Source organism: Anomaloglossus baeobatrachus, chromosome 8, assembly GCF_048569485.1.
Source record: "Anomaloglossus baeobatrachus isolate aAnoBae1 chromosome 8, aAnoBae1.hap1, whole genome shotgun sequence".
Lineage (NCBI taxonomy): Eukaryota > Metazoa > Chordata > Amphibia > Anura > Aromobatidae > Anomaloglossus > Anomaloglossus baeobatrachus.
The window spans coordinates 9,783,870-9,811,595 of NC_134360.1; the positions used below are offsets into that span (position 1 = coordinate 9,783,870).

Sequence of the window (27,726 nt, forward strand, 5' to 3'; positions counted from 1 at the left end):
TCTGCAGCGTCAATTCTTTCAGCACTTTTCTATTCCAAATGCAGCAGAACGCACCAAAAACACGGGGCAAAAAATGTGCATATTTTTCTGCCAGAGGATGCAGATTTGGTGCAGAAATTTCTACAACCCAATACTCAGTGCACACATCACCTAAAGCATCGCTACTAAGTTCTCTTCTCCATCAGGTCCGCTTTCCTATATTCTCCATCTATAGGACGGGCCATAACCTATAACTTATCATCTGGAGGTTTACTTTAGTCCAAAATAGCAGCAAACTTTCCACGGACGATTTTCTGCCATTTTCCACCCTGATGCTTTTGTTCTGCAGGGATCCCGCAGACCGACGCTTATTCATCCTCATATTCTCAGCTCAAAGTCAAAACCACATATAAAATGCAGATAATGGGATTAAGAACTTACTCCCCCCGGTGAACTGCAGCTGTCGGATCCCGGCGCTGAATCATAAGACCCCAGAGTGGATATCTGTACAGGAATGATAAAAACAAGATTAGGGGTTTGTCTTCCATATAAACTAACGCTAAAAAGAAATCAAGACTAACTAAACATTCATTTACACATTTAAAATCAAAAATAATAATTTGGCCAATATGGAAAGCTATGAAACTTTGTAAATCATTTTATTAGAGGATGTGTTCTCATTCCTGTAAAAAAAAATCCATGTGAGTGGCTTCCAAACCCCTGTATTTCCCCAGTCTGTTTTCCTGCCTTCAAATGACGGGAGTACACATTATGGCAGTGATGGGTCAGCTCCTGTCTCCTCCTCTGATATCAGTACATACTCACGTGGAGTACAGATGATGGCAGTGATGGGTCAGCTCCTGTCTCCTCCGATATCAGAATGTAATCATGTAGAGCACAAATGATGGCAGTGTGATGGGTCAGCTTCTGTATACTCCCCTGATATCAAAACATACTCATGTAGAGTACAGATGATGGCAGTGATGGATCAGCTCCTGTCCCCTCCTCTGATATCAGAATGTACTCATGTGGAGTACAGATGATGGGTCAGCTCATGTCTCCCCCTCTGATATCAGTACATACTCATGTGGAGTACAAATGATGGTGTGGCGCCCCTGACCTGGTCAGGCACCACTGAGTACTGCACCCATGCTGGGGACAGTACAATACAGGTAATCCAGAAGGCTGACTGGGGTGTGGAACACAGGCGCATAGTGACCAGGTCTCACACATGTACCCATGAGAGGACCCCTGGGGATCCCAGGAGGGGGCAAGCCTTCACCTTCACTGGAATAGTGGAGGGGGTAGAGCCTCCATCTCCTCTCAAGGGGTGTGGTAAGAGAATCTGGTTGCTAGGTGGCGTAGGCAAGAACAGGAGAGGAGGAGCAGTGAGTCAGTTAGAGCAGAGAACTCCATAGGGCTCAGTGAGGAGCAGACCTGTGGGGCTGTTGCTGTCTAACAGCGCCCGCGCAGTGACTACAGACGGGGGAGAACGGTCAACTAGGAGTGCTGCCTGAAAGCCAGCTTCAGCTAGAGAGTGCACGGAGTGGGAAGTAAGGAGACTGCTAGAGAGCACCAGGCCCAACCGGGCGGCAGATCCCGAAGCGGGGATAGATTCAACTTTCTTCTGCTAAACCTGCCGGTGTGGGGCTCTTAAAGCCCACACCACAACACTACAAAAGCCGCAGCCACGTAACCGCAAGTTAGGGCCCATAGGTCATAGGAGGCAAGAGGCTGGAGTGGCCTGGTCCGGGGAACAAGCACACGGCGAAACAAGAAGGGGAGAGAGGCTTGGAGCATCTTCCCTGGGTGACCCCCATAGGGACTCAAAGTCGGGGTCACCCCAAACCACCAAAGGGCTAAGGAAGGCGAGTCAGTAGTCACCCTCATAAAGTCAGCCTGAAGGATACCTGGTTCCCACCTGGTTCATCCCAGCTACGCCCGGGCTACTCACCCTGCCATCAAATGTGAGTAAAGCCCTTGAAAGACATTCCTGCCTGTGTGGTTATTCTGCGACTTGTGGTACTACAAACCTACACAGGGCTCTGGGGCTTGCCTCACTCTCAGGAGGCTACTACATCCGACTGCACCCACCATCAGCCCCAGGCGTCCCCTAACCTGCAGTGGCGGTCCCCACTGACCGCAATACTGAGAGTGGCGTCACGATCAAACAAGAAGATTTCCTACCAGTGACGGAGACCCAGCAACGTGGAGTCCCTGAAGGTAATGCACCGACACCGACACAGCACCTGCGGGGCTTCACATCTGGCGTCACGAACAGGATAAGGACTAGACCTGTTCAGACAGGTGACCATGTGCCTGGGCGGTCCGCTTGAAAAATTGGAAGCGCCGCCATATTGCCACCATGAAAAGCGCGCTGAAAAACAACAGCAGCCCGCGCTGGGAGAAGTTACCGCCCACGAAGAGGTGTGGCTACCCAGAGATCCCCTGCAGAGTTCTGACCTTGCCAGCTATGAGAGTGGAAGCGTCGAGAGACGGCGGGAAGGAAAGGAAGCCACAAGCCTGCTGCTGGGAGAGGAGCTGCTGAAAGAGGCAGAGCAGAAACTGGACAGCTTGTTACAGGAGGCAGCGAAGAGTCCACTGCTGGGAGACCGTGCAGAAGACGGCGCAGAAGAAATGGCGTCTGACCGCAGGAACCCAGAACCAGGCTCCGCTGCCTGGTGGTACCGAGAGCTGGCCCAGTTTTGCAACCGGCTGGAGACCCGGGTCGTGGAGCAGATTCGGGAGGAACGGATGGAACTGCAGGAGATGACCGCGGCGGTTCGGGCCTATGAAGGGAGAGCTGCGCGCCGGGTGTCAGGCGGGACGGCGATGACGCAGACCCCAGTGCTACCAACAACGGGTGAGTCGAATGATGCCCCGGCCCGCGCAAGTGCCCCGACCCCTGCTGCCACGTCCGCGGTCCCTGAAGAGGCGTCCGGTGCGGCGACGCTGAAGCAGGCCGCAGCCACGCCAGGTGCGGCCCTCCAAGCCCCAGCGGCTGCAGCGATGCCCTGCTCGGCCCACCAAGACCCAGTCCCTGCAGCGATGCCCTGCCCGGCCCGCCAGGACCAGGCCGCCGCCATCCTGGGCGCGGCCCGCCAAGACCAGGCCGCCGCCATACAGGGCGCGGCCCGCCAAGCCCAGACTGCTGCAGCGACGTCCAGCCCAGCCTGCACAGAGCCTCCTGCAACAGCGACACTGATCCAGGCCGCCGCCATCCCGGGCGCGGCCCGCCAAGACCAGGCCGCCGCCATACAGGGCGCGGCCCGCCAAGACCAGGCCGCCGCCATGCCAGGCGCGGCCCGCCAAGACCAGGCCGCCGCCATGCCAGGCGCGGCCCGCCAAGAAAAGACTACCTCAGCATTTACCCCGGCCTGTAAGGCCAGAGCAGACACCGCTCCCCGGTCCACAGAGGTCCCTGATAGGCAGCCCACGGTGGGTGAAGACCCTGCATATTGGCAGATGAAGGCTGACCTGGAGGCCAAATTTCCACAATGGTTGGTGAGCCAATACATACCCCCTCCGCATACCCCAAAGAGTCTCCTGCTAACTCCTGCAGCAGCTACACCAAGGAGTCCCTCACCTGGGCCGGCTGAAGAGCATCCATCCCCGGCACTGCCACAGCTGGAGTGCCAGGAAGAACTAAGGGGGAGAGGAGGCCAGGAAGCAGAAGGGTTGACTCCGACTCCAGTGCCACCAGTAGCAGTTGTGTATTCAGAGCCGGAAATGCTGCCATACTCCCGCTGGGACGAGGAGGACCTGACCCCCTCTGCAGAAGAAGAGCTGCCTAAGAGCTTCACCTGGGAGCCCACAGGCATGGATCCAGTCCGCAAGACACGGCGCAGAAGAACACAGTTTGCTCCAGCACCACAGTCTCCTGAACAGAGAGCAGTCACCGCCAGAGACCTAAAGGAGAAGCGTTTGTTGAGAGAGTCCAAAGCCCAGGCTAGAGGACCCCTGTGTTATGGCGTAGTGGAAGATTTCAACTTGAAAAGTGGTTATGGCTTCATTGTAGCACCAGGAATAAAAGAAGGGATATTTGTAAACCGCAGAGATGTGAACGCTCATCTGCCAAGAGGACACCCTTGCAGAAATCTAAAGATGGGAGATTCCGTTCAGTTCACCCTGCATCAAGGCGAAAGAGGATTGTATGCTCTGGGCGTAACGCTATGTCCCAACAAACCTTACAGCCATCCCCTGCAACAAGAAAGACAAGAAAGACAAGAAAGACAAGAAAGACAAGAAAGACAAGAAAGACAAGAAAGACAAGAAAGACAAGAAAGACAAGACAGAGATAAAGAAACAGATACAGAAAAAGAAACAGACGAAGACCAAGAACGGAAAGATAAAGATCCTACAGATGAAACAACCAAAGATAAAGCTCCTACAGATGAAACAACCACGGACGACGACGGAGAGCAAGAAAGTCACAGGTGCCAGTGCCCTACATGCCCACGCCCTGGTGAAATGGAGGAGTAGAGTAAAAGTAAAGTAAAGTAAGAAGAGAAGTTAAAGTTTTGAAAAGTTTGTTTTGCAACGTTTATGTTTAAGCATGTGCCCACAAAAACTATTGTGAGAAATAAACTTTAAGGCTATGAACTTGCTATAGCCACAAACTCTCGCAGTGTAAATAGTTACACCAGTGGCACCACCACCAGGGCCAGCCTGTTTAGGGGCTTGGCTCGTCTGCAACCAGGGGGGCCCGTCCGTAGAAAAGGGCCTTGGCTCACCTGCGACCAGAGAGCACGCCTGTTTATGGGGCCTTGGCTCACCACCACAAAGAGGGTACCTGGTCAGCACCAACTGTGGAGGCCGCCTCTGTATCCTGCCAGAAGAGGCTGACGGCGCGGATCCACCAGGCCAGGTATACCCTGAAACCACCAGCCCATGAAAGCCGCCTCTACATCCTGCCAGAAGTGGCTGAAGTCGCGGCCAACGGGAGAGGAAGATTGGAGGAAAGGTCTGGGGAAACGGATGGCCCCGACCTGGTTACCAACAGGACCGGTGACCTGCCTCCTGAGAGGGTTTTGGGTGGGTTAACGGACTTGTGGGTGGAGGGTGGTGATGTCTGATACCTGGTGCTTTTAAATGTTTTACATGTTTTAATGTTTTATGCATTTTAAAATGTTGTCTTGCAGCCCGAGGACGTGCTGGTGATAACTAAGGGGGAATGTGGCGCCCCTGACCTGGTCAGGCACCACTGAGTACTGCACCCATGCTGGGGACAGTACAATACAGGTAATCCAGAAGGCTGACTGGGGTGTGGAACACAGGCGCATAGTGACCAGGTCTCACACATGTACCCATGAGAGGACCCCTGGGGATCCCAGGAGGGGGCAAGCCTTCACCTTCACTGGAATAGTGGAGGGGGTAGAGCCTCCATCTCCTCTCAAGGGGTGTGGTAAGAGAATCTGGTTGCTAGGTGGCGTAGGCAAGAACAGGAGAGGAGGAGCAGTGAGTCAGTTAGAGCAGAACTCCATAGGGCTCAGTGAGGAGCAGACCTGTGGGGCTGTTGCTGTCTAACAGCGCCCGCGCAGTGACTACAGACGGGGGAGAACGGTCAACTAGAAGTGCTGCCTGAAAGCCAGCTTCAGCTAGAGAGTGCACGGAGTGGGAAGTAAGGAGACTGCTAGAGAGCACCAGGCCCAACCGGGCGGCAGATCCCGAAGCGGGGATAGATTCAACTTTCTTCTGCTAAACCTGCCGGTGTGGGGCTCTTAAAGCCCACACCACAACACTACAAAAGCCGCAGCCACGTAACCGCAAGTTAGGGCCCATAGGTCATAGGAGGCAAGAGGCTGGAGTGGCCTGGTCCGGGGAACAAGCACACGGCGAAACAAGAAGGGGAGAGAGGCTTGGAGCATCTTCCCTGGGTGACCCCCATAGGGACTCAAAGTCGGGGTCACCCCAAACCACCAAAGGGCTAAGGAAGGCGAGTCAGTAGTCACCCTCATAAAGTCAGCCTGAAGGATACCTGGTTCCCACCTGGTTCATCCCAGCTACGCCCGGGCTACTCACCCTGCCATCAAATGTGAGTAAAGCCCTTGAAAGACATTCCTGCCTGTGTGGTTATTCTGCGACTTGTGGTACTACAAACCTACACAGGGCTCTGGGGCTTGCCTCACTCTCAGGAGGCTACTACATCCGACTGCACCCACCATCAGCCCCAGGCGTCCCCTAACCTGCAGTGGCGGTCCCCACTGACCGCAATACTGAGAGTGGCGTCACGATCAAACAAGAAGATTTCCTACCAGTGACGGAGACCCAGCAACGTGGAGTCCCTGAAGGTAATGCACCGACACCGACACAGCACCTGCGGGGCTTCACATCGGCAATGATGGGTCAGCTCCTGTCTCCTCCACAGATATCAAAATGTAGTCACGTGGAGTACAGATGATGGTAGTCATAGGTCAGTTCCACCTCCTCCTCTGATATCAGAACATACATGTGGAGTACAGATGATGGCAGTGATGGGTCAGCTCCTGTCTTCTCTCAGTGTTGTACTTTTCATAATCTCCTGCAGACACTTCTCCGCAGTTAGTGACGCAGGCGCTGATCCATCACTGCTATCATCTGTACTCCACATGAGTACATTCTGATATCAATGCAGGTAAAAGCAACAAATAGACTGGGGAGAAGTCGGGGTTTGGAAGCTGCATACATTTTTTTTTATCTCAGGAATAAAGACAAATCCCCTAAATAAAGTAATTTGCAAAATTTCATAACTTTCCATGCTGAACAAAACTCTTTAAAAAAAAAAAAAATAAAATAAATAAAATATAAAAAAAAAATTCCAGTACAGAATGAAGGGTGTCAAAAGTACAACTGGTCCCACAAACAACAAGCCCTGATATGGGGGAAACTTAAAAAAGTGATGGCTCTTGGAAGAAGGGGAGAGAAAATGGAAACGAAAAATGGAAAACTCGCCTGGGGGTGAAGGGGTTAAGAATGTGGCAGCCAAACATTAGTAACTGTGAAAAATTCCATTAATCACATTCGTTATTTTAGACTTGGTGACAATAATATAAATAATAATTACCGGCGAGTCCGGACAGTGCTCCTCCTCGCGGGAGAACGAGCTGTTGTACGCCCGGAAGGTTTCACTGTTCTGTTTGTGCTTCTCAATTGTTGCTTGAATAACCTGAAACAGTAAAGGAACAGCTCAGACGTTCAGGACATAAACACGCTCAAATAGAAGATATTATCCAGAGATAAATCATTTCCTAACGAAAAGTATAGAATACGGACGGAATAATCAATCATCATCATCATCATCATCATCATCAATCATCGTCATCAGATGTGGAAACGCTTGGCTGCTATAGTTCTTCTTTTGCACTAATTTTGATACATTATTTTATATTTTATTTTGCTTTAATAGTTTAATTTTGAAACTGTTACAGGTAACTTTTCAGAGTAAGCCGTCCTGTGTGTACGAGGGTAGCACTTTTTCTTACCGATATTCTGCATTTTCACCAGCTTCCCCTCTGCAGGCTCGGTCTCTCTCTTTAAATTTGCAATTGCCTCTAAGCTAGTGGGAGGAGAGCAGCTGCAATGATGTCTCCCATACACCCAACACAAAAAGAGGAAATCATGTTCTTTAATCCTTAGCACATATGGAGTAGTGACATGGAGGCCATTATACAGCACTACTGAGCTGTGCAGATGTGAATCCATCTCTGAGGTGAGGTAAATGATTCCTCAGAAAGCTCAGCACAATCTGTCTTCCTCTGCCTGTTTCTGTGCTCTGCTCATCACTTCCTCTGCCCGTTTCTGTGCTCTGTTCCTCACTTCCTCTGCCCGTTTCCTCACTCTGCTCATCCCTTCCTCCACCTGTTTTCTCGCTCTGCTCCTCGCTTTCTCCCTCTGCTCCCTGCTTTCTTTGCCCATTTCCTCACTCTGCTCCTCCCTTCCTTCACCTGTTTCCTCACTCTGCTCCTCCCTTCCTCTGCCAGTTTCCTCACTCTGCTCCTCCCTTCCTCTGCCCGTTTCCTCACTCTGCTCCTCCCTTCCTCCACCTGTTTCCTCACTCTGCTCCTCCCTTCCTCCACCAGTTTCCTCACTCTGCTCCTCCCTTCCTCCACCAGTTTCCTCACTCTGCTCCTCCCTTCCTCCACCCGTTTCCTCACTCTGCTCCTCCCTTCCTCCACCCGTTTCCTCACTCTGCTCCTCCCTTCCTACGCCCGTTTCCTCACTCTGCTCCTCCCTTCCTACGCCCGTTTCCTCACTCTGCTCCTCCCTTCCTCTGCCCGTTTCCTCACTCTGCTCCTCCCTTCCTCCACCTGTTTCCTCACTCTGCTCCTCCCGTCCTCCACCTGTTTCCTCACTCTGCTCCTCCCTTCCTCCACCTGTTTCCTCACTCTGCTCCTCCCTTCCTCCACCTGTTTCCTCACTCTGCTCCTCCCTTCCTCCACCTGTTTCCTCACTCTGCTCCTCCCTTCCTCCACCCGTTTCCTCACTCTGCTCCTCCCTTCCTCTGACAGTTTTCTCACTCTGCTCCTCCCTTCCTCCGCCAGTTTCCTCACTCTGCTCCTCGCTTCCTGCCTCTGCTCCTTGCTTTCTCTGTCCATTTCCTCACTCTGTTCCTCCCTTCCTCCACCCGTTTCCTCACTCTGCTCCTCCCTTCCTCCGCCAGTTTCCTCACTCTGCTCCTCGCTTTCTGCCTCTGCTCCTTGCTTTCTCTGTCCATTTCCTCACTCTGTTCCTCCCTTCCTCCACCAGTTTCCTCACTCTGCTCCTCGCATCCTTCTCTCCTCTCCCCATTATAGTAGAATTTTCTCCATAACCTGAATCCTCACTGTGCCGTCAGTCCATCGTGTCTTGACCAAGAGTGGAGTTGTTTTTTTCCAAATGTAAGTTCAGTGCACAGAGAGAGGTGAAGAAGTGGCTCATAAATGGAGAAAGAAGCAGATTTCACTGATAATAGTTTTTAATTTTCATCTGTACTATGGATTTAGGGTTTGTTTTTTTTTTTTAAGTACAGCTCCCATTTAAGAGTGTTACAGGGTAATTCCGATTTGTCAAGTTTTATCAATTGTGTATTATAAATTAATGAAAAATTTCAAATTAATCTAATAATTAAGCTGATGTCACCCGTCCAACATTCACAGTCTGAGCACAGATCACAGCTTCCAGCCGGCTGTGGATCTCCTGACCAGCGCTCTACAGCCTCGTATCCAGGGGTGGACAGATCACTGTGCAACCTGCGTGACCGCACGGGGGCCCGAGAGGTCAGGGGCCACGTCCAGCTCCAGAACAGGCGCAGTTGTGCACTATGAGAATGAATTTGGACTGTAGAGGGCCCGTATACTGTTCCTGCACAGGGGCCCTCATTGGTGTGTGTCCGCCCCGGCTCAGATCTGTCTGAGGCTGGAGATCCGCGGCCGGTCCAGACATCGTGCTCTGTATTCACACTGGGAATGGCGGCTTTCAGCTGAATTCACACCCATGTGTCAAGGTCTGAGTATAGATCATGATGCACAGACACATATCCTCTGACCAGATCCTGACAGCCCCATATAGAACTATATGAGACTGATATGAAGCGATAGAATCACGGCCCGTGACGCAGCGATGTGTGAATGCAGCCGCACGCCCAAATTAACAATCAATCCGGCATTTATATTATATAACAAGGACTATGAAAAGAAAACGACTTAAACTGCGGTACACACCTGGATCCAGTCTTTTTTCTCCTCTTCTGTCCTGAAAAGAGAAAAAAACCTCAAATTAAATATATTCAGATCATGCAACGCACTATACAGAAAGCACCGTCCTCGGCGCAGCACCACGAGGAGCATGTTTATATTCTACCTTTATGTAAAGAGATTTTGCTCGGGTTTCTCTATTATATCATTTATGCATCATATTACACATTATTGGTTGTAGCTGAGTTCTATGGGGTTTTTTCCGCAAACTTTGAGAAACAGATGTGAAACTTATCTAACAACACCGTTCTCTGCCAATCAGCGCACACACTCCGCAGAATGCACTTATCTGTCCTAAACGGGGACGTAACAATCATAGTCGGCCATAGAGAGCGCGATCATGTGGATAGTGGGCTCCCAGGTGACAGCCCTCTGACGCACATTCAGCTGAAGTGTATTGTGGTGCAGAGAGCCGCCAGCTTCCTGTGAGACTACAGCTATAGTGATCGGCGGCCTATCAGAGGCCAGTAACTGACATCTGTGTGCCACTGCTATGTGCGCCAGCTATGGAAGAGGAAGAGGGGGCTGCTCGCTGCGGGAGCGTGTACAGGTAGAAAAAAATCATTTGTTTGTGTTTGAGGAGAAAGCAAGGATGAAGGCCATTATTATAGGATGGAGTCAGGATGGGGGACATTATTATAGGATGGAGTCAGGATGGGGGACATTATTATAGGATGGAGTCAGGATGGGGGACATTATTATAGGATGGAGTCAGGATGGGGGACATTATTATAGGATGGAGTCAGGATGGGGGACATTATTATAGGATGGAGTCAGGATGTGGGACATTATTATAGGATGGAGTCAGGATGGGGGACATTATTATAGGATGGAGTCAGGATGGGGGACATTATTATAGGATGGAGTCAGGATGTGGGACATTATTATAGGATGGAGTCAGGATGTGGGACATTATTATAGGATGGAGTCAGGATGTGGGACATTATTATAGGATGGAGTCAGGATGGGGGACATTATTATAGGATGGAGTCAGGATGGGGGACATTATTATAGGATGGAGTCAGGATGTGGGACATTATTATAGGATGGAGTCAGGATGGGGGACATTATTATAGCATGGAGTCAGGATGGGGGACATTATTATAGGATGGAGTCAGGATGTGGGACATTATTATAGGATGGAGTCAGGATGGGGGACATTATTATAGGATGGAGTCAGGATGGGGGACATTATTATAGGATGGAGTCAGGATGTGGGACATTATTATAGGACGGAGTCAGGATGGGGGACATTATTATAGGATGGAGTCAGGATGGGGGACATTATTATAGGATGGAGTCAGGATGGGGGACATTATTATAGGATGGAGTCAGGATGGGGGACATTATTATAGGATGGAGTCAGGATGGGGGACATTATTATAGGATGGAGTCAGGATGGGGGACATTATTATAGGATGGAGTCAGGATGGGGGACATTATTATAGGATGGAGTCAGGATGTGGGACATTATTATAGGATGGAGTCAGGATGTGGGACATTATTATAGGATGGAGTCAGGATGGGGGACATTATTATAGCATGGAGTCAGGATGTGGGACATTATTATAGCATGGAGTCAGGATGTGGGACATTATTATAGGATGGAGTCAGGATGGGGGACATTATTATAGGATGGAGTCAGGATGGGGGACATTATTATAGGATGGAGTCAGGATGTGGGACATTATTATAGGACGGAGTCAGGATGGGGGACATTATTATAGGATGGAGTCAGGATGGGGGACATTATTATAGGATGGAGTCAGGATGGGGGACATTATTATAGGATGGAGTCAGGATGGGGGACATTATTATAGGATGGAGTCAGGATGGGGGACATTATTATAGGATGGAGTCAGGATGGGGGACATTATTATAGGATGGAGTCAGGATGGGGCACATTATTATAGGATGGAGTCAGGATGGGGGACATTATTATAGGATGGAGTCAGGATGGGGGACATTATTATAGGATGGAGTCAGGATGGGGGACATTATTATAGGATGGAGTCAGGATGGGGGACATTATTATAGGATGGAGTCAGGATGGGGGACATTATTATAGGATGGAGTCAGGATGGGGAACATTATTATAGGATGGAGTCAGGATGTGGGACATTATTATAGGATGGAGTCAGGATGGGGGACATTATTATAGGATGGAGTCAGGATGGGGGACATTATTATAGGATGGAGTCAGGATGTGGGACATTATTATAGGATGGAGTCAGGATGGGGGACATTATTATAGCATGGAGTCAGGATGGGGGACATTATTATAGGATGGAGTCAGGATGTGGGACATTATTATAGGACGGAGTCAGGATGGGGGACATTATTATAGGATGGAGTCAGGATGGGGGACATTATTATAGGATGGAGTCAGGATGGGGGACATTATTATAGGATGGAGTCAGGATGGGGGACATTATTATAGGATGGAGTCAGGATGGGGGACATTATTATAGGATGGAGTCAGGATGGGGGACATTATTATAGGATGGAGTCAGGATGGGGGACATTATTATAGGATGGAGTCAGGATGGGGGACATTATTATAGGATGGAGTCAGGATGGGGGACATTATTATAGGATGGAGTCAGGATGGGGGACATTATTATAGGATGGAGTCAGGATGGGGGACATTATTATAGGATGGAGTCAGGATGGGGGACATTATTATAGGATGGAGTCAGGATGGGGGACATTATTATAGGATGGAGTCAGGATGGGGGACATTATTATAGGACGGAGTCAGGATGGGGGACATTATTATAGGATGGAGTCAGGATGGGGGACATTATTATAGGAAGGGGTCAGGACAGGGCAAATTACTACAAGGAAGGGACCAGAATGGGGGACATTATTACATGAAGGGTCCAGAATGGAGGACATTATTACATGAAGGGTCCAGAATGGAGGATATTATTATAAGAAGGGGTTAGGATGGGAGGCATTACTACACGAAGGGACCAAAATTGGGGAGATTATTACATGAAGGGTCAAGAATGGAGGAGATTATTATAGGAAGGGACCAGGATAGGTGACATTACTAAAGAGTAGGGACCAGAATGTGGGAAATTATTATAGGAAGGAGTTAGGATGGGAGATAATACTACAATGAGGAACAAGAATGGGGGACATTATATGAAGGGTCCAAAATTAGGGACATTACTACAGGATGGGAGACATTACTACAAGAAGGGACCACAGTGGGGGACACAAATAAGGAGGCCAGGATGGTGGCCATTAATAAAAGATGAGGGCCATTATTACAGGACAGGGGACATTACTACATAGATCTGACCAACATGCTAGTGGGGGCCGCTGTTCTTATTTTGCATCGGGGCCCATCGCTCTCTAGTGACACCACTGGTCCACATACGAGCGGTTCCTGCAGTGTAATGTAGCGACATGCTGTAAATACTGCGCTTTACACTCAGCAGCTGCAGATCTGACGTCACACGCAGCGATACCTGGCCTGCAGCTCCAGCGATCGCTTCTTCCCGGTGATCAGGAATGTGTGGGATGAATTTGGTTTCACAATTTCCTGAACCTAACAGACAATAAAAGTTTAAGATTAAAACGTGCAGATTAATGCTGGAGGAAGATCATGCTTTGCTCCATTAGTTTCCTAAGTAATTATGCTCCAAATATTGAACATTCATTAATGGAACTTTCTACTGATGTGAATCTCCTGGGTAATAAAACTGTCAATCAAAAAGCTGCTTGTCACTGAGGGACGGGAGCGGATGGAGGAGTCGGCGCCAGCACAGCTCAGTTATGTTATTTCACAGCATCGAATATGTGAGAAATGTCAGTCCAGCCTGATATATGCATTTCTCCAGGAATACCGAGCATGGACACTTGGCATTTTAATGCGATACATTATATTTAGCGTATTATCACCCTTCAACAGAATTTGTTAATCCTTTAAAGAAGTCTCCTATGAGCTTTTTATTTTCCATAAATCTTTGTAGGTAGTATAGCGTCAGTGTGTTAATATCTTCACCTTCTGCCATCTTCTCCGTTGTCCAGTGTTACTCTGCTCCTCTTCTCAGTGGCGTCACCACTCTGCAAACTCACTCCGGATCATGCTGTGCTCTGCTCCTCTTCTCAGTGGCATAATTGCTCTTGGCTCTTCTCCAGTGTCCAGTGCAGTTCTGATCCTCTTCTCAACGACGTCACCGCAATGCTCCTCTTCTCCAGTGTCCATTGTCCCTCTGTTCCTCCTCTCAGTGATGTCACCACTTTGCAGATTCTCCGGATCATGTTGTGCTCTGCTCATCTCAGGGACGTCACCACTCTGCTCCTCTTCTTAGTGACGTCACCGTTCTGCTCCTCCTCTTAGTAAACGTCACCGCTCTGCTCCTCTTCTCAGTGATGTCACCACTCTGCAGAGTCTACAGGACACGCTGCTCTGTGTGACCCAGAAGTGGCTTTTATAATGTAAGTCAAAGGAGCATCAGAATGAGGCTCTATAGACTTACACTGTAAAAGAGACTTCTGGCTCCTGGCTCAGACATAAAGCATGGAGAAAACCAGATTGTATGCAGAGCAGTGACATTACTGAGAAGACGTTCGCAGCGTCACTCTTCTTCATAATATTGGTTAATTTCATTGAGGTTTATGGGCGTTCGTCTTTACACCGCTCTCAAACTTCCACCATTGAGGTGTGCACTATGACTTGATGTTTTTATTTTTCAGCCATTCTAATGTGCATGTGCTGCTGTGCTCGGGATCCTTGACTCGTGGCATTAACATTTCACATAACTGAGTCCCTTTAGTGTCTAAGTGGTATCTCTTGGATTTCTCCAAGTCTCAATGATTACAGAGATCCTTACTTGAGGTTTTTTTCCCCATATTTTTAGAGGTTAAAATCACAGTCAGCATCTTATATAAGAAATTGTGTTTCCATTTTCAGAGATCCTTTTTATTTTTCCATCCGTGGAGCTCGGCCAGGACTTTTTTTTTTTTTGCTGTACGGTCATTTTAATTGATACCATTTTCGGGTACATTCTGATCACTTTATGATGGATTTTTATAGAAAAGTGTGGCAAATGATAAATGCCAATTTTGGAGGTTTTTTTAGTTTTTTTTTTTCTTTTTGGACATTCAACGTAAGATTTATATAATATTGGGCTAAACATGAACAAACGTCTGTGATAAAACCAGAATAATCGTCATTTCAAATATCCATGGTAAATAAAAGTCCCCTCACCTGCAATCCGGCAATGTCTATCTTCTCCCGGACACTGAATTTCTGCCCCATCAGTCTCAGTTTAGGGACACAATATAACATCATGCTGTTAAACTGGAAGAAAAAAAAAAATCTCGTCTTAACATCAAAATAAAGCGGGCTTTACACGCTACGACATCGCTAATGCGGAGTCGTTGGGGTCACGGAATTCGTGACGCACATCCGGCCGCATTAGCGATGTTGTTGCGTGTGACATCGATAAGCGATTTTGCATCGTTGCAAAAACGTGCAAAATCGCTAATCGGCGACACGGGGGTCCATTCTCAAATCTCATTACTGCAGCAGTAACGAGGTTGTTCCTCGTTCCTGCGGCAGAACACATCGCTGCGTGTGACACCGCAGGAACGAGGAAGCTCCCCTTACCTGCCTCCCGGCTGCTATGCGTAAGGAAGGAGGTGGGCGGGATGTTACGTCCCGCTCATCTCCGCCCCTCCGCTGCTATTGGGCGGCGGTTCAGTGACGTTTCAGTGACGTCGCTGTGACGCCGCACGGACCGCCCCCTTAGAAAGGAGGCGGTTCGCCGGTCACAGCGACGTCGCCGGACAGGTAAGTATGTGTGACGGCTGTGGGCGATGTTGTGCGGCACGGGCAGCGATATGCCCGTGTCGCGCAACAGATGGGGGCGGGTACCCACACTAGCGATATCGGGACCGATATCGCAGTGTGTAAAGTAGCCTTAAGGCTATGTGCGCATGTTGCGTACTAACCCTGCAGAAATTTCTGCAGCGATCTGAAGAGCACATGTGCGCTTCAAATCGCTGCAGAAAATGTCCGTAGAGAAAAAAAAAAAACCGATTCCATGCGCTCTGCCTGCAGCTCCTGCCATAGACAGAGCAGGAGCTGCCGGCAAAGCGCACGGAAGAAGTGACATGTCACTTCTTGAATGCAGCGCTTCGGGCAGCAGCCGAAGCGCTGCGCTCTAAGACGCCACGTGCGCACGGCCCCTGCACAATCTCCATAGACTGTGCAGGGGACGCAGGACGCATGCAGTTACGCTGCGCTACAAAGCGCAGCGTAACTGCATGTATTTACGCAACGTGCGCACATAGCCTAAGAGATCTACTGACTATTGTATAGAAATTATGTTGCTCTTACGCAATAACAAACTGAAAAATATGGACATCCAGCATTTACAGAACAAAGCTGCCGGATTTATCTGGCGTTACCAAACACTTGGCTTCCAAAAAGTGCTGACGGCCCCTCTATAACTGTCTTATACCCCAGGACATAATGAGGACTTATTGGTCTGTGCAGATGGGACGACAATCTTTACTATTGCTGCTGAGCGGCTTCATCTGCACAGACGACCAGGGCCACATGTCACGGTGACAGCCAAGTATCCGGCGCTCTGAAACAGACCATAGAAGCCAATGCAGAATCCGGACCCGATTGCTCCGTGGTCACAGCAGCCGTGGGATCAGCATATGATTATCCCCAGACTCAATTTAATTTACAAGCCCCCGACCAGGCTGGCAGAAGCGAGAAGATTCCGTGCCAGGCGTCCCCCTGGTCTGAAATTACACGGTAAAGTATCGGATTTATTTTGCAACATTGATGATGCCGGGATCTGAGCAAAAACAGCATTTTCTGCAGAAGAAAGTCAAAACTCTGCAAAATTGTTAAGTGCGGTCAGCACCGAATATCCCCGTGTTTGATGCTTTGATGATCTGGTGCAATGAAGTGATCATGTCATACAATAAATACAATAACTGGACTGGAGGCTCGCCCCTAACGGTACCTGTCCGAAAGTTCAAGGGTCGGAATTGCACTTTTTTTGTTCTATATTTTTAAGTTTCACTTTTTTTTTTCCTCGGGGTCATGAACTCAATTTACAATCGTCTGTTTATTTATTAGGAATCAAAACTCACAGCCCAGTTCTCATTTGTTGGTGTTGGAGAAGTTGATGTAAGAAAACAGTGGAAAATGATCTCAATCAATGTGTTAGCGCCTGAAATTTTATCAAAATATTTCTCCCAGAAAATGATTGCAATTACATGTTTCGCTATACACAGGCTTATTTCCTGAGTGGGTTGGAACTTCACAAAAAAAAAAATGGAAAAAAAGGCAAACTGGACAGAATTTCACACAAATCCCCAAAAATCATCCGGACACAATTGTTGTCTCCCTCTTCTTAATATTTGGTTCCTCGCCCTTTACACTTTGGAATAAATCCCTTCCATCAGTCGCCTCCTGTCCCCGTCCACAGCTTCTTCCTCCTCTCTCCTGGAATCTTGGAGTCTTCTTTATAAACGTCTCCAGGTCTCTCATATCTGAAGGCCTCTTCTTCTCCTCCTCTTCTCTTCTTCTTCTCTCCTCTTCTCTCCTCCCAATCTTCAGATCTCTCCACAGGTATGAATGGGATTTCGATCCGGACTCATCGCGGCCTCTTCAGATCTCTCGAGCCCTTTTTTCCTCCATTTCTGGGGCTTCTTGAAGTGTTTGGGGTCATCGTCCTGCTGGAGACCCCTGACCTAGGACTATACCCGGATTTCTGACACTGGGCTCTACATTGCCACATAAAATCCTTTGTATTCTTCAGATTTGATGATGTCTTGCACACAGTCAGGACCCCAGTACCAGAGGCAGCAAAACAATCCCAAAACATCTCTGACCTCCACCATATGTGACTGTAGGTCCTGTGTTCTTTACTTTGTACCCTCATTCCATTTTCGGTAAACAGTAGAATGATGTGCTTTACCGAAAAACTCTATCTTGTGGTCTCATCTGTCTACAAGACGCTTTCCCAGAAGGATTTTGGTTACTCAAGTACAGTTTGGCTTTTTTATGTCTCTGTGTCAGCAGGGGGGTCCTTCTGGGTCTCCTCCATAGCGTTTCATGTCATTCAGATGTGGATGGATAGTTTGTGCTGACACTGATGCCCCCTGAGCTGCAGGACAGTTTCAATTTTACAGGACTGTAAGGTGCCAGCCGTTTCATCGGGAGCAAGGCAGACAGGACTGTAAGGTGTTGGCTGTTTCATTGGGAGCGGAGCAGACAGGACTGTAAGGTGTTGGCCGTTTCATCGGGAGTGAGGCAGACAGGACTGTAAGGTTCCGGCCGTTTCATCATGAGCGAGGCAGACAGGACTGAAAGGTGTTGGCCGTTTCATAGTGAGCGAGGCAGACAGGACTGTAAGGTGTTGGCCGTTTCATCGGGAGCGAGGCAGACAGGACTGTAAGGTGCCAGCCGTTTCACGGGGAGCGATGGCACCAGTTCACGAGACACAAGGGATGAGAAATGGGCTCTTACCAACAGATCGACGCTACATGTGGAGCCCCAACTAGTTCCCATTCTTACCTCAGATCCCAGTAAAATATGTTATAAAATATTAACCCTTCACATCTCACGCTCTTGGGGATACTTTAAGGACATGCAGTGACTTCCTTATTCTGCTGCCGCTTCCTAGTATTATTCTAATTACACATCACTTATTAGCGGATCTGCTGAACCCGTCTAGACCGTGACCTGAACTGTCTCCCAGAAAGTAATAATGGAGCCGGGTAATCGGGAAACTCAATAATGTATCATTTATGTTGTTTTGCAACATTTTCCATCCCAGATTAATATGTATCACCTCTGATTGACGCATCCGGGAGCAAAACTACGTAAAGTTTGCTGCTTGCAGAATCTCATGTTCTTGCTTAGATCCTCAAGGACAATATGAGATCTGTCTGCATTACTCCTCATGCATTATTCACAGTGATCTATACTGAGCCGGGCATCGCCCGCCGGCAGATCTGTCACAGCTGTATTAATAAGGAGGCAAAAAGTGAGATTGCCCAAGGCCTAGAACAATGGGGCCATCATTAGAATTGCGATAAAAGTAAAAATAAAAAAAGGTCCAGAAACCTCCTCAATCCACCAGAAGACGAGGAACAGACAGAACCTTCATCTCCTATTTGCAGCAAATTATGTAAATAACTTGTTACAAATCAACTTTCCTGAATATGAAGCATCCGGAACGATCACTGCAGAGTTTGCTTCTCAGGCAATCGGCTCAGAGCGTGTAGGACGCCTCCGAAAACAAAAAGATCACATGGACTCCTTCCTCCCAGCACATTAATAATGCCTTGGTAAAGTTTTCTTGTGTTTACTGATTAACACATTATTAATTAGTAAACAGAATGGTAGAAGGGAATTCTACATAAAATTGCAGCATGCGCCATCGGAGGTCATGTCTCAGACAACTTTCCACTACTTCTAGGGGAAATATCTATCCATGAAAAGGAACCTTTCCAGGTGGGACTATGGTGCCCAATAAGTGTCATGGGTGGTATGGAGATAACAAGGGTCCTGGTTATTAAACTGGCCCTAAGGAAACTATTACTGTTCCCAGAGGTACCTCTGAAGGTGAGGAGGTCTGGGCTTCCTTCCTTGCCCTGCTCCCTGCTCCAGGAAAGGGTCAGAACAGGAGTGGTTAAACCCACAGCAATAGGCAAACAGGGGAAACCAAAACTCGATCACACAGAGGTATTAGACAACAAGTGATAAGGAGGGAAATAAGAGCAGGGAAGAAACAACAAAATGATGAGAGAGCTCCACAGCACACCAAGCAACACGCAGTATAAACACCAGTAAACTGGGACACACCGCACACAAACCGGTTTAGCAGAAGCTATAGTTGTCATGGGAAGACAGATTCCACCATCTTAAAAAGACAAAGCGAAACGGATATGTTTCCCACAACATGTGGAGGTAACTAGCAGGCTAGCAGAGATTAATACTTGCTAGACTGACCATTAATGAGCACACAGCTGGTCGAGGCCCGAGCTGGCCTGTGCAACTCAGAAGCACCAGAGAAACCATTGTTTTTCTTCATTTTTTTTTCTCCGACTTTCATCCATATTTCATCCGTACATCTTTTACTGTACATTTAAAAACGGATAGCATTACACGGATGACATCGGAGTGCAATCTGTTTTTCCAGGACCCATTTACTGGCATTGGTGAGTTTGAGCGAATCAAAGACACGTCTCCATTATTTTTTGTGGACATGTGAGCAGCCCATAGACCATAATGGATATGTGATCTGTCCGGGAAAAACACAGTGTGTATGCTAGAAAAACGGACGTCTGAACGAGGACTTAAACTGCATTCAACTTCATCCAAAACTGTACCTTCTTTTTTAATCACTTTTTGCTAGATTTTTATTTTTTTATTATTATTATCTATTTTATTTACTTTTATAGCTCCATTAACTCTGCAGCACTTTACAGACATCATCACTGTCCCCATCAGGGCTCACAATTAATGATGAGCGAGTTTGAAAATACCCAGATTCACGATACTCGTAACGAGCACTGTCTAACACTCGCGTATGCATTCAGAATAGTCTGTGCAATGCAAGTCAATGGGGAAAATGTAACGAGTACCCGTATTCCGCACTATTCACTACTCGCACAGATCGTGAGGCATGCGGGTTACTCGTTATATTGTGAGTATTACTCAGTTATCTTTATGAGTATCGCGAATCCGAGTATTCCAAAACTCGCTCATCATTACTCACAATCTACATTCCCTATCAGTCTTTGGAGTGTGGGAGGAAACCCACGCAACGGGGAGAAGATACAAACTCCTTGCAGATGTTGTCATTGGTGGGATCTGACCCACTGAGGCACCAATTTATTATATATAGGGTGGTCCAAAAGTAGGTGGACCGAAAATAGTAACATGGTGTAAAGTGAAACTGACTCAGTTGCTTTTAGCAACCAATCAGATTCTACTTTTCATTCTTCACAGACTCTTTGGAAAATGAAAGGTGGAATCTAATTGGTCGCTAAGGGCAACTGAGTCAGTTTCACTTTACACCATGTTATTATTTTCTGTCCACCTACTTTTGGACCACCCTGTATATATACACACACACACACACACACACACATTATATTTATATATATTATATATATATATATATATATATATATATATATATATATATATATATATATATATATATATATATATATATATATATACACATACAGTTAGGTCCAGAAATCTTTGGCCAGTGACACAATTTTCGCGAGTTGGGCTCTGCATGCCACCACATTGGATTTGAAATGAAATCTCTACAACAGAATTCAAGTGCAGATTGTAACGTTTAATTTGAAGGTTTGAACAAAAATATCTGATAGAAATTGTAGGAATTGTCACATTTCTTTACAAACACTCCACATTTTAGGAGGTCAAAAGTAATTGGACAAATAAACCAAACCCAAACAAAATATTTTTATTTTCAATATTTTGTTGCGAATCCTTTGGAGGCAATCACTGCCTTAAGTCTGGAACCCATGGACATCACCAAACGCTGGGTTTCCTTCTTAATGCTTTGCCAGGCCTTTACAGTCGCAGCCTTCAGGTCTTGCTTGTTTGTGGGTCTTTCCGTTTTAAGTCTGGATTTGAGCAAGTGAAATGCATGCTCAATTGGGTTAAGATCTGGTGATTGACTTGGCCATTGCAGAATGTTCCACTTTTTTGCACTCAGGAACTCCTGGGTAGCTTTGGCTGTATGCTTGGGGTCATTGTCCATCTGTACTATGAAGCGCCGTCCGATCAACTTTGCGGCATTTGACTGAATCTGGGCTGAAAGTATATCCCGGTACACTTCAGAATTCATCCGGCTACTCTTGTCTGCTGTTATGTCATCAATAAACACAAGTGACCCAGTGCCATTGAAAGCCATGCATGCCCATGCCATCACGTTGCCTCCACCATGTTTTACAGAGGATGTGGTGTGCCTTGGATCATGTGCCGTTCCCTTTCTTCTCCACACTTTTTTCTTCCCATCATTCTGGTACAGGTTGATCTTTGTCTCATCTGTCCATAGAATACTTTTCCAGAACTGAGCTGGCTTCATGAGGTGTTTTTCAGCAAATTTAACTCTGACCTGTCTATTTTTGGAATTGATGAATGGTTTGCATCTAGATGTGAACCCTTTGTATTTACTTTCATGGAGTCTTCTCTTTACTGGTGACTTAGAGACAGATACACCTACTTCACTGAGAGTGTTCTGGACTTCAGTTGATGTTGTGAACGGGTTCTTCTTCACCAAAGAAAGTATGCGGCGATCATCCACCACTGTTGTCATCCGTGGACGCCCAGGCCTTTTTGAGTTCCCAAGCTCACCAGTCAATTTCTTTTTTCTCAGAATGTACCCGACTGTTGATTTTGCTACTCCAAGCATGTCTGCTATCTCTCTGATGGATTTTTTCTTTTTTTTCAGCCTCAGGATGTTCTGCTTCACCTCAATTGAGAGTTCCTTAGACCGCATGTTGTCTGGTCACAGCAACAGCTTCCAAATGCAAAACCACACACCTGTAATCACCCCAGACCTTTTAACTACTTAATTGATTACAGGTTAACGAGGGAGACGCCTTCAGAGTTAATTGCAGCCCTTAGAGTCCATTGTCCAATTACTTTTGGTCCCTTGAAAAAGAGGAGGCTATGCATTACAGAGCTATGATTCCTAAACCCTTTCTCCGATTTGGATGTGAAAACTCTCATATTGCAGCTGGGAGTGTGCACTTTCAGCCCATATTATATATATAATTGTATTTCTGAACATGTTTTTGTAAACAGCTAAAATAACAAAACTTGTGTCACTGTCCAAATATTTCTGGACCTAACTGTATATATATATATATTGTGAGACTGTGACCGGGGTTATCTATGACGGCCGGTATGTCTCGCCCCGGTTGTGCTCACTCCATGATAGAAAGTAAATCCACTCTAGGGTTAATGCTGTTTCCCTACAGGCTGAAGGAAGGGTTAAATGCAAACAGGAACAAGGGCAGGTGTGCCGGGTGTGAGGGAGTGAACAGAACTCCCTGAGTTCTCTGCTGGAGAGGCACATGTATATTGGTGTGGACTTTTGTTTGGACATTAAACCGTGTGCTGTGAAATTTAATGCCTGGATCCCGTGTCTTCTGCTGCGCAGCCGACCGTGCTACCTCACATATGGTGGAGAATGCGGGCATGCCAGCCGGTGAGGTGTAGCATCCATCCCTGGTGACCCAGTAGCACATGTCCTGGATTCGAGCGGCTATACTACAGCCCAAACCCGGCGACGCCATGGAGGACATACTACAGCAGCTGGCTCAGGCTAATGCACAGCAACAACAGGCTAATGCACAGCTACAAGAGGCCAATGCACAGCAGCAACAGACCAATGCACACCTGCTCCGGGCGTTGGAACGTCAGCAGGAATCCTTGCAAGTGCAGGACAAAAGGCACCAAGAACAGCTGGTTCAGGCCAATGCACGTCAGCAGCAAGCCTTGCAATTGCAGGAACAAAGACATCAAGAACAGATGGTTCTCCTGGCCAAGTCGATCCGTGCCGGACCGGCAGCAACAACCCCGGGACCGGGTGACGACGGCAGCGTCCGGAAAGCGGTGAGACAAGCGTTGCAAAAGATGACCCCGGGGAATGATGTGGAAGCGTTCCTGGCGGTGTTTGAGCGGGTGGCCGAGCGGGAAAAGCTGCCGACCCCCCAGTGGGCTGAGGTATTGTCGCCCTATCTGACGGGGGAACCCCAAAAAGCGTACCTGGACCTCTGTACCGAGGACGCCATTGACTATGTGACCCTGAAAGCCGAAATACTGGCTCGGTTGGGGGTGAATACCTATGTACGGGCTCAGCGGGTAAATCAGTGGTTCTATGAGGAAGCCAAACCCGTACGCTCCCAGGCCTATGACTTATTGCATCTTGTAAAAAAGTGCTTGCAGCCTGACACTCTGAGCCCGGCGCAAATGGTGGAAAGGGTAGTAGTGGATCGTTTTGTGCGCACTTTACCCGTCACCGTTCAACGGTGGGTAGGACAGGGTGACCCGAGTACCCTGGACCAATTAGTGTCCCTGGTAGAGCGGCATGTGGCTACGCAGGACTTGATACGGGACACTGAGACTTTGCGTACCGCCCGTCGGTCCGGCCCCTCCAAGCCTAGGGCCAAGGACCCACCGCTGACAACGGTGCAGGAGTCCCCTACCGTCCCGTCAGAGGCCGCGCCCGCCATTCCTGAGGTCCGGAAGGTTCTGTACCCTAAACGACAACCCGTCAAGGGGGTTTCCGTCCCCATTAGATGTTGGCGATGCCAGCGGGTGGGACATATGGAAGCCCAGTGTCCACTCACTACGGAGCCCATGGATTGTGGGGTTACCCGGCGGGGTTCAATGTATGCTCAGGTGGTGTGTACCGCTGACCTGGTCTCCCCAAAGACGGAGCCCCACTTGTGCCAAATACAGGTGAATGGATGTCCGGTTACAGGATTGTTGGATTCCGGGAGCTTAGTGACCCTTGTGCGATCCACCTTGAGGGCTAAAGTAAAGGCCACCGGACGTACCGTGGGGGTGGTTTGCATACATGGGGACCGCCGAGACTATCCCACGGGGATTGTCACCATCACAGCACCTTGCGGTCAGGTGCAACATGAGGTGGGACTTCTTAACACTCTTCCTTATGACGTGATCCTAGGAAGGGATCTGCCCTATTTTTGGACTTTATGGAGGGGACCCCCTAAGTCCCCTCAGATATTGGTCAGTCCGGGACCTGAGCCCTATAATCCTAAATCCGGGACGCCTGCCGTAGGGGTCACCATGATAGGGACAGAGTGTGAACCCGATAGGTCACCCCTAGAGGTATTGGCAGGAGAGGCTGAAATGGTCGAGCCCATCCCGGAGTTGGAGGCGTCCCCGGATACGTTTGGGACAGCCCAACTCCAGGACCCTACGTTAATACATGCCCGGAGTCGGGTGACAGCAGTTGACGGGGTGGCACAGCTGCCCGGTGCCCAGGTAAGGTACCCCCATTTCGCTCTTAAGCAAGATTTACTCTACCGGGTAGATGAAATACGGGGCGTGGGGGTAGAACAGTTGGTGGTGCCCCAGCCGTATCGCCGGCGGGTCCTCGACTTGGCTCATAAACACCTGATGAGTGGCCACCTAGGGGTCAAGAAAACGCAGGAGCGAATATTGCAAAGGTTCTATTGGCCCGGGGTTTTTGGAGAGGTAAAACGGTTCTGCGAAACCTGCCCGGAGTGTCAGCTTACTGCACCCCTGACCCATTTTCGCAGTCCGTTGGTACCGTTACCCATTATAGAAGTCCCTTTTGAACGGATAGGGATGGATCTGGTGGGGCCCCTCGTAAAGTCCGCTCGAGGGCACCAACACATCCTAGTGATCGTTGACTATGCCACCCGGTATCCCGAGGCGATACCTCTCAGACATACTGCAGCAAAGCTTATAGCTCGGGAGTTGTTTGCTGTGTTCTGCCGGGTGGGGTTGCCCAAGGAGATCCTTACGGATCAAGGGACCCCATTCATGTCTAAAGTGACCAAAGAGCTATGCCGGCTGCTCCAGATCAAGCAGTTGCGTACGTCTGTGTATCATCCTCAAACGGACGGTTTAGTCGAGCGTTTCAATAAAACCCTGAAAACCATGCTCAAAAGGGTGATTTCAAAAGACGGGAAAGACTGGGATATGATGCTTCCCTATTTGATGTTTGCCATCCGTGAGGTGCCACAGGCATCCACGGGGTTTTCGCCTTTTGAATTGTTATACGGGCGACATCCCCGGGGATTGTTGGACCTGGCAAAGGAAACATGGGAGCAAGAGCCCACCCCCCATAAAAGTGTGATTGAACACATTTTGGGTATGCAGAACCGCATAAGCGCGGTCATGCCAATTGTGAAGGAGCATTTACAGGAGGCTCAGGCCGCGCAAAGCGGCCGCTACAATAGACAAGCTACCGTGCGGACCTTTAAACCCGGGGATCGGGTGTTGGTATTAATCCCCACGGCGGAGAGTAAATTCCTGGCTCAGTGGCAAGGCCCCTACGAGATAAAGGAAAGAGTCGGGGTGGTTAACTATAAAGTATTGCAGCCCGGTAGGCGGAAACCTGAACAAATATACCATGTCAACCTATTAAAACCTTGGCAGGAACGGGAAAGCCTGATGGCTGTTTTTTCCCCATCTCCCTCCTCTTCGGGTCGTTCACCTCCGGCTCCAGCGACCTCCGGAGAGGACGAACCGGAAGTAAGGATTGGAGAAGCCCTCACCAAGACTCAGAGGCGAGAGGCCAGACGGTTGGTTCAGCAGAACCCCGATGTCTTCTCCGAGCTGCCCGGTAGGACCGGTCTGATACGACATGATATTGTCACCGAGCCCCACCTGAAGGTACGCCTGAAGTCATACCGGGTACCGGAGGCTCGACGACAAGCCATATCGGAGGAAGTAAAGACAATGTTACGCCTGGGGTTCATCGAAAAATCCCGGAGTGAATGGGCTAGTCCCATTGTCCTAATACCAAAACCCGATGGCTCCTTAAGGTTCTGCAATGAATTTAGGAGATTGAACGAAATATCCAAGTTCGATCTCTACCCCATGCCCCGGGTGGATGAGCTGATTGATAGGCTGGGACAGGCGCGATATTTTACCACGCTCGACCTGACCAAGGGGTACTGGCAGGTGCCACTGACTGAGTCCGCCAAGGAGAAAACCGCTTTTGTTACACCGGAGGGTCTCTTCCACTATGTTGTCTTGCCTTTTGGGTTACATGGCGCTCCGGCCACGTTCCAGAGGTTGATGGACTTAGTGCTGGAACCCCACCAGGCGTATGCATCAGCGTACCTTGATGACATCATTATTTACAGCTCCGATTGGCAGACCCACTTGGAACAGGTACAAGCGGTGGTGGACGCGCTTCGAACAGCCGGATTGACAGCCAATCCCAAGAAATGTGCGTTGGGACTCACGGAAGCCCGCTACTTGGGCTACGTGATAGGCCAAGGAGTGATTAAGCCCCAAATTAACAAGGTTGAGGCAATCCAGAAGTGGCCTAGACCCCTGACCATGAAGCAGGTTAGGGCCTTCCTGGTATCGTGGGGTACTACAGGAGGTTTGTAAAGGATTTTGCGGGACTATCAGCCCCCTTGACGGACCTTCTCAAAGGCAAGAAGTCCGTCATGGTGCGCTGGACTCCGCAGGCCGAGGACTCCTTCCGGGCCCTGAAGGGGGTCCTGTGCGGACAGCCCGTTCTCGTACACCCTGATTTCCGGAAGGAGTTCATAGTACAGACTGACGCCTCAGAGGTCGGCCTGGGGGCAGTGTTGTCTCAGGTGGTTCAGGGGGAGGAACACCCAGTCACCTTCTTAGGTAGGAAGCTCACCCCTCCCGAGCGGAATTATAGCGTAGTGGAGAAGGAGTGCCTGGCGATCAAGTGGGCCTTGGAGTCCCTGCGCTATTACCTGCTGGGACGGCAGTTTCGCTTGGTGACGGATCACTCTCCACTGGTCTGAATGAGGTCCGCCAAGGAACGGAATGCCCGGGTTACCAGGTGGTTCCTTTCTCTGCAGAACTTCCGGTTTACGGTTGAACATAGGGCCGGTGGGTTGCAGGGCAACGCCGATGCCTTGTCCCGCGGCCCGTGTTTGATGGCTGGAGTTCAACCCCGCACGCTTGAACTGAGGGGGGGGGTATGTGAGACTGTGACCGGGGTTATCTATGACGGCCGGTATGTCTCGCCCCGGTTGTGCTCACTCCATGATAGAAAGTAAATCCACTCTAGGGTTAATGCTGTTTCCCTACAGGCTGAAGGAAGGGTTAAATGGAAACAGGAACAAGGGCAGGTGTGCCGGGTGTGAGGGAGTGAACAGAACTCCCTGAGTTCTCTGCTGGAGAGGCACATGTATATTGGTGTGGACTTTTGTTTGGATATTAAACCGTGTGCTGTGAAACTTAATGCCTGGATCCCGTGTCTTCTGCTGCGCAGCCGACCGTGCT

At 48.9% G+C, this 27,726-nt stretch overlaps 1 protein-coding gene across 1 annotated transcript in view; it reads right to left on the reverse strand.

Moving 5' to 3' along the window:
- Positions 1 to 27,726, reverse strand: part of FGD3 (FYVE, RhoGEF and PH domain containing 3) — a 283,382-nt gene that overhangs the window by 57,188 nt on the left and 198,468 nt on the right. Inside the window, exons 11-15 of the mRNA XM_075321297.1 lie at positions 14,914 to 15,006; positions 13,169 to 13,248; positions 9,657 to 9,687; positions 7,022 to 7,123; positions 421 to 483 (exon numbers count right to left, since the gene is read on the reverse strand). Of these exons, the coding sequence (XP_075177412.1) occupies positions 421 to 483; positions 7,022 to 7,123; positions 9,657 to 9,687; positions 13,169 to 13,248; positions 14,914 to 15,006 (369 nt within the window). The remainder of the gene's footprint in view (positions 1 to 420; positions 484 to 7,021; positions 7,124 to 9,656; positions 9,688 to 13,168; positions 13,249 to 14,913; positions 15,007 to 27,726) is intronic.